The following is an 8,162-nucleotide window of genomic DNA, read 5'->3' as shown; positions in this document are numbered from 1 at the left end:
GAAATATACCTTTAGTTAACCATTGCTTCCTAGTACATATAAACACCATAGTTAAAGGAATTAATGCTTTCACTTCAAAGAATAGTGTGAATTTTATACCATTGATAACATCGATACGCAATGATTCAACTTTTCTCTTACGACCCCATGGAAAATTAACCAATAATGGATCTTGAATATTGTTTTCTAGACCGATAACCTAAATAAAAGGTTATACATTTTACACTATCAATCTGAAAGTAAAATTTGTATAATTGGCAAATGAAAAACCTACATATTATTATAACGATGTAGTAAAATATGATGACGTGTCTAGATCAATTTGAGCTTCAAAAGCTGTAAGACTAATATCTCTTAAATATTCAAAATAAATATTGCAAAGTACAAACCAATTACTGAAAACAAACAAATTAACATAATTAACATGCATGCAAAAGGAGTAAAAATCATCTTAGTTAATATATGGTTGGATCTCTTCACAATTTTGAAGAGCATATAATTGGGCAGCATCAAAGTCTTTAGTTCATATAATACGTCATGGATTTTTCAATTGTTATTCTTGGGTAATTAAAATAGAAGGAATACATGAAGAATCTTCACCTACTTCAAGTTTGTGAGGATCATAGTCCTTAGTGTTTCAAAATGATTATGATAATAAAATGAGATAAACATAGAAGTTTCCTCAACTAATTAAGATTCACAAATAGAGCCCTCCCCCTTAGCTTTAGTTTTTACTTTTCCTTTTAGGGAGTGTAAGAACCTAAGAAAAGAAAATATAAACATGCTTCATTTTAAATATTGAATAAATAAACAACAAATGGTGTAATAATGATTAATAATTTTATACCTCTAAAATGGATACATCAAACGATAATGGATTGGACAACCAAATTTTTGCCTCATAAGGTAGATGAATTAGAAGATGTTCCATGGAATCAAAAAAGCTTGGTGGGAATATTTTCACTAATTTACTCAATAACACATGTATGTTTTCTTCCAAAACTCTTAGGTGTTCAACATTTAGAGTTGTGGAACTTAGATCTTTTCGATTGAATATTTTTACAACATCTAACAAGCCTTGTTTGTATCCTTAGTTTTTCCTTTGATATCCACACTATGTTAAACACGTTCATGTACACATTTCTCTATATGTGCATAACATCAATATGGTAATCTCTTTAATCTACTTTGTTTCTTCCAATTATATATATACTATCATATTCAGGAATATCTTATTGTTCTTATAATCAACATAAATTGTTAACTGTGCAACCCTATTCCAAATATCAAGAGTAGACAAATGTGAAGGAGGGGTTAGTATCTATACTCCTAAATGGAGTATCAGGTGAAAGAACTTGACGATGACAATCAAAATAAGAGATCTTTCAGAGAATATGCCTTTGTTCTTTAAATAAGAAATTATTAAGTTTATTACAATATGTATTCAAATATGTATTGTATTTGAGTTATATATTGTATTTGAATTACATATTGTGTTTGAATAGGAAATAATTTCTAAGAAATTCAAATACATTAAATTTTAATTGATCTTAATTTAAATTGTTTCACATTTTAAAAAAAAATTTAAATGAAGAAATTCAAATTTAGTGAATTTTAATTTTATTGTTTAGATAAAGTATTTCAATATAGCCAAATTCAAAAAAAATTATTTAAATATAAAATAATTGTTAAAAATTCAAAAATATCAACAATGATAACCTTTTATAGTCTATCTTGTCCATGTTTTTTTGTTTCGTTTTACATTAGCAAGACTACATTATAAGATATTATTTTCAAGTTATGAAGTGGTAGATTAAGCTAGAGCCAAGTAAGATAGCATTGGGCCAACCTCAGGCAGGGTCAGGCCAAGTTAGTCTAGGTCAAAATCAAACTAAGTCAAACTAAGTCTAAATCAATCTAAACTAACTCGAGTTCAAGTCAAGCTGATTTGGCTCAAACCTAGGTCGAGCTAAATCGACCGAGATCTAGGTCAAGCCAAGTGGATTTGGGCTATTTGAGCCAAGTTGATCTAGGCCAAGTCGACCAAAGTCAAGGTAAAATATATTTAGTCGAGTTGGAATGGATCCACGGTCATTGAAGTTAAGGCTAACCCAGGTTGAGTTGGGCTAGGCCATGTCCCAACTCGATCAAGATTAGGTCAAGCTGGTTGAGAAGAGTTTTCCAAACCCATGTTGAACCGTGGACATTTATCTAAATCGGAGTGAACTTACATTCAACTAAGTTGGGTTAGGCCCAAATGAGTCCTAGTCTGAATTTTTAATGTTAAAACTTTTTCTAGAAAGAATTTTTATATTCTTAAGAAAAAAAAATTTAAATGATTTTATTTTTCAAGTTTTGTATTGGATACAATAACGAGTTAATAAAATCTAAAGTAGGAAATAGTTTAGAACTTAAGTGGTTCTAGTCAATCTAGACTTCAATTATAAGGTTGGGAGGTTTTCATATGCCTAATATACCATGTGGATTATCGGGTCTATGGCGAACTACTGAACCAAAAAATAGAAATAAAAAAACCAAAACAAAATATTGAATAAACTAAAATACAATTGTTATCTCCTCTCTGACTCGTTCACTCAATCTCCTACACAACACTGAGCTGCATTTCCTTTCTTCCTAGCTAAAGTTCTCAAATTCAAATATGAAAACAAACTAAGAAAACTCACCAATATGTTACATATGTGTAATTTTTTGTGAATATATTCATCTGATTGTTATATTTTATTAGGTTTGAACTTAAATGTGAACGTAGGATTTAAAGCTGCATGTGCTCCTAGGGAAGACATTTTCTTAGGAATGAACACCTAGCTTTCCTTAATTATTCTGAGATACAAAAGTTGTTCCAATATGGCACATTCCACTTCTCATCCCATGCACCAAACAAAAGCTTTAAACTTCCCACCTTAACCATTATAGAATGACAATGATTGTGATCCATTGAGAATGAAGAGGTTATTTTTTGGGATATGTTGAATGGATGTGACCACATTCACCCAAGACAGTTAAAGTAGTTTTTGGTAGAGAATAGAGGTGGAGGGCCATTATTTGGAGGCATAATTTGGCTAAAAGGTAGACCGACAAGATACACGTTGGGTGTCATAAATCTTTGAGCAAGCCATTATTGTAAGCAAAGTTGAAGAAGAGCACGAGTGCTAAGTGCATGCATGTAGAACAACATCAATGATTATCTAAGAACCCTAAGTAAACAAAAACAACTCATCTTTAATTCAACTTTGGCATCATTTAGCCCACACTTGTTTCATATACATAATTAACAAACCAAAACTGCCACCCAAAAACAAAATCACTTTATCATATTTCAATATTCACATATTCTTTAAATTTCTTCTCTACTTTCCATAATTTAAAACTAATTTTAGTCTCTATCTCAAATTCCATTAATTAAAAACACTTAATAATTAATTTATCCTAAATTTAAAGGATTTTTTTTATTAAATTCTTTAATGTTTAACACATGAATAATCTTATTAACGTAATCTAATTATTTTTAGTAGCTAATACCTAAATACGTTAATAATGTTGCCATAAGTCAAAATAATAAAGCAAATTTAAATACCTTATCAACTTAAGTCATGCGTGAAGAGATTTGATCGACCTCTGAGTCCAGGTGACATGACACATTAATAGTAAAATAATAGAGTAGATCAGAAAATGAGTTTCGTTTACTTAATGAGAAATCTAACCCCGGGGCGAATTATAGTTTTTTTTTTCAAAATTAATCAATGGTATTTAATATATAGCTTTATTTTAAATATTATTTTCTACATTTCATTTATATTTTTAAATTAAAATAATAAATATTTGTTAAGCATCCAATACCTTTTTAGACTTCTAAACCCTAAAACATAATATATATATATATATATATATATATATATATATATATATATATATATATATATATATATATATATATAATAAAATATTGAATCAATTTTTCTATTAAATTACATTTGGAGTTTATCTTTATCTATATCTTTTAATAATTATTATAATTTTAAAAATTCTATATATTTGTAATATTAAAAAAAAATTATTTGTAATATTAAAAAGTGTATTTTGTAAACATACTTTACATTTCATCGTTTTATTATTTTATCAAATAGAATACGAGTGACATAACAAAATAATATTATACAGTCTTACACTAATTTTTCCTTCAAATCATCTGGGCCTAATTACGTTTTTCTAGACACGATTTCAGCTATTATTGCTCTGAAAAAAGAAATTTAAAAAATCGGAGCTGATGATCTTGTATGCTATAATTGACCTTAAAAGGAATTGTCATAATTGAATACAACCAATTTCAAGACCTTGACTCCCACGAGGCTAAGAGTGAAATTATGTAACCCTTTTCCTACGAATGTTTACTTATTCACACTTCGTTCCCAGCTACTTTTACTGTGTTTAGTCATGCGAATATCATAATACATTTTTAAGTTTACTTGTGGTTTATAGAAAAAGAAATTAATATTCCATACTTAACATGCTAAAAAGAATATGATACGATATGATAAAACAAAAATTTATAATTAGGTTGTATAATATATATTGCAAGAAAACCATTAAATAATAATCAATTTTAGAGATAAAAAATAATTAATTACTAAAGTCATTGATTTAGATATCAATTTATAAACAAAAAAATTATTAATATCTAAAATATTCTCTATGAATAAAAAATTATAATTATTTTGTGAATTAGAGTCTAAATTAGTTTTGAATATTAACTACAAAAATTTTAGTTACCATGGTTCTAAAAAAATAAATTAGACACTAATTTCTCGATAGCTAATGATAATTATAGAAAAAAATCATATCTATAAAAAAGGCTATGAATGAAATAATGAGTATAAGTAAGATGAGTTAAAAATAAAAAATTAAAATAAAATATTACTAATTAATCTAATTTTCCAGTAATGATAGAAAATGAACTAAAAATTTAAAATAAGACAAATAAAATGGGCAACCACTAAACCAAAAAGTTATAGATGTGTGTATATAAAAATGTGTTATTGTAGATATCTTTTGTTTGGACTTTTATAACTCTAAATGGCAAGTGAAGGATTTTTTTTTCTCCTGACAACATTTCTTGTGTTGATGCTTAATATAACTATTGTTGCCGAATTTTCCAAGGTTGAAAGGGTATTGACATGTAAATGTATTTTTGGCGAGCTTAAGAATATGCAATGATAACATAACAATAAAAGGAATAGGATACACTAAATTACAAAGCTTTAAAAAAACTATTTATTTCATGTAATTGATTGGTCGTCTATCCTGAAAATCAATATCAACAAAGAAATATTTAAGAATATTTAAATTGAACGAAGAAAAAATATTAAGATCTGCAACAGCAAGGAAACAAAAACTTTAAGCTTTGTGCTGAATTCAAAACGTTCAAATAAAGATTCAACAATCAATCACATACTACTTTCTCGTGTCATGACATTTGTCAACAAGACGTGCATATATGATGTCAAAACTAAAGAAAGATACTTTGATATTCAGTACCAAAATTCAATTTCATTATGTGTTAAAGAAGAATTTAAAGACATTGATCATATTTCACTTACTTGATGAATAACAAAGTGTGTATCATATGACCGTCTTGGGTTGATTGGGTAGTTAATTTCTCCACACTCAGATTCCGAAAGTCAAACAATCATTAATAAAAAATCATTGATCCATCAATAATTCCCTTGATATTGATCAAACTTATAAATTAAACATGTTTATAGGTAATATGGTTATAGGTAAAGTACGTATATAAACTCTTAGGTGGTGATTAGATCAATGTTAATTAAAAGTTCACTCTGAAACCTAGAAATCTAGGTTTAAGATAAGGAGGTAGGTAATCGTATTTATTGCACTGTTGAGAATTAACACTAACTAGCGAACGATCATCTATTGACTTAAGAGTGTCTTTCGCAAGTAACACCCCCCCCCCCCCCCCCCAACACGTTATAAAGGAGTATTAAAGTGAAGACTTGTATTGCAAGACAATTTGGAGATTGTTTAGACTTTTTATCTAGAGTTTGGTGTTCAAGACAGTTGACATCGACCCATTATCAAAGTCGTTCACCAACCTCTTACATTAAGCTTAAACCGGTTCATGGATGAACTTAACATTCACTACTGGAAAAGTGCGAATTACAGACGACATATTACCGAAGGCTTTGAAGCCCTCGGTATTGAGATAATTACCAAAGGCTTTTAAGCCGTCGGTAACGTTCTCGCTAATTTAAGTTCCAAATTGGGGTTTTCGTTCCCCAATTTGATTTTATTCACTTGCACGCTTTCGTTTGTCTCGTCCCTTTCTTCACACACTTCCCTCTCTTTCTTCACACACTTCCCTCCATTTCTTCACGCTCCCTCACTTTCTCGGTTAGTCACTGGTGGTGGTCCTTCATAGTGGTCACTGGCCTCCTTGATCGCGGTTCGTTCACAGTGCGTGGTGGTTTGAGGAGTCTTAGGCTATGGTTCGTCATGGGTTGGTCGTTACGTTGAGGGCTGGTGGTGTCGAGGTTGAGGGACTTTGTTGGAGGGGCCGTTGTGGGCTTCTGTTGTTGTCGTGCTAGTGAAGGGCTATCTCGGTAGAGGTAAGTTCCACAGAATTTCATTCACATTCTCATGTTCATATTGCTGAAGCCTAGACAGTGTTGCTGCCTTCATCTACTTTTCATTCACTTGTTAGTATGTGATTGAAGGAACGTGGTTGAGGGATTTCGTTGGAGGGGCCGTTGTGGGCTTGTGTCAGTGTCGTGGTACAATGTTCTGGAATGTGTTTGATGTTCTTGTGGCAGCAGTGTATGATGTTCTTTGATTGACAAAGTTTATTGTTTTGTAATTGAAATGAGGGGCAAGGCATTGGCATGGCAGTGAGAAGGGTAAAATAACCTTAGCCGTAGTTTACGGAAAATAAAAGCAACCGAGTAGGTGAAGATTGAGCAACAATGCTAATTGATGTAACTGTTGCCTTTGCTTCTAATGCCTACAACTGCGAACTTAACCTTTCAACCTCTAACTTCCCCTTGACCTGCTTCCATTCAACGTACACATAATGTTATATATTAAATGGTTGATACTATAACTTTCCTAATCAGAAGTAATTTGTAGGTTTTGGTGCCTTTGCCTGTACTAGCACGGTAATAGACTAATGTTTTTTTGAGTCCAATGCAGTCATTGCCTTCTCCACCTTGTGAGTACCCTGGTTTGTCTATGCCGGTTGCTTTCCAGAACCCAGACCCAGTCGCTCTATTAGGCCTTATACTATTCCTATACTTCCTCCCTCTTCTGTAGAAGAAGTACCCCTCCTTCTCTCCTCCACTCCCATTGTTCTCTGCTTACACACAAGAGGTTGTTCTGATTAATATTAGTCCAATTCATTCTATCATGGCGTATGTTGTTGGTTCTGAAATTCAAGGGTATTATTCACTTTATATTATTCTTACTAAACTATGTTAAATATTAAATTTGGTTCAAGTTTATAATATAAGAATCTACTAGGAAAGCCTCAAAGCTTATAATTATATCATACATATAGATGAAAAGCCTTCCATGATATTTTGAGACACTTTTCTAGAAAGTTTAAGAGAAACAAAAGAAGATCAAGAAAACATACTTGGAAGATTCCAAGGATCGTATTTGTAAATATCAATTTGCTTGATGAGGTCGATGTTGATGGGTTTCTTGTGAAGCTTCCTTCGTAGATAGAAACTAACAAGCTCTTCATCTGTGGGATGAAATCGAAATCCAGGAAGTGGGATTTCACAGATGAACTCGTTGTTCACCAACCTCATATGCGCATACAAAAGCATCTACTCATGCAAATTTTTGGAGTTTTTCTAGGAACACCTCATTGTATTAATTGACTTAAAACTATTACAATTAATTAACTAAAATAAAATTTCAAGTGAGACATATACCATTTGGGCACCACTTTCCCGTTCAAGTGACATAGGCAACACTACTTTCTTGTCCGGGTGACATAGGCGATAGGCTCCGTTATTCAAGTATTCCACTACTCTAAACAATCCTTCCAATTAGTTGCTAGCTTCCCATGCGTTGGCTTTTTCCATGTTTCGCAGGTCTTTCGCCATACCAAGTCTCTTTCAATAAAA

At 31.1% G+C, this 8,162-nt stretch overlaps 1 protein-coding gene across 1 annotated transcript; it reads right to left on the bottom strand.

Moving 5' to 3' along the window:
* Positions 1 to 7,112: 7,112 nt before the first annotated feature.
* LOC108339324 (transcription factor JUNGBRUNNEN 1) lies at positions 7,113 to 7,841 on the bottom strand. Its single transcript, XM_017576461.1, has 2 exons — positions 7,664 to 7,841; positions 7,113 to 7,381 (listed from the first exon to the last, which is right to left on the bottom strand). Exons 1-2 carry the CDS (start codon positions 7,839 to 7,841, stop codon positions 7,113 to 7,115), a joined length of 447 nt encoding a protein of 148 aa, XP_017431950.1.
* Between the last annotated feature and the right edge of the window lie 321 nt (positions 7,842 to 8,162).

This window comes from Vigna angularis, chromosome 5 (genome assembly GCF_016808095.1).
Source record: "Vigna angularis cultivar LongXiaoDou No.4 chromosome 5, ASM1680809v1, whole genome shotgun sequence".
Classification (NCBI taxonomy): Eukaryota; Viridiplantae; Streptophyta; class Magnoliopsida; order Fabales; family Fabaceae; genus Vigna; species Vigna angularis.
The sequence above is the reverse complement of the archived record's forward strand: the minus strand, read 5'-3'. Positions and strand labels throughout refer to the sequence as shown.

Excerpts from the sequence above, each read along its gene's own strand:
- LOC108339324 (XM_017576461.1), bottom strand. The coding sequence starts at position 7,841 with ATGAGGTTGGTGAACAACGAGTTCATCTGTGAAATCCCACTTCCTGGA. Across the intron at positions 7,382-7,663 it reads CGATCCTTGGAATCTTCCAA|AGAACAATGGGAGTGGAGGA; the intron begins GTATGTTTTCTT and ends GTGTGTAAGCAG.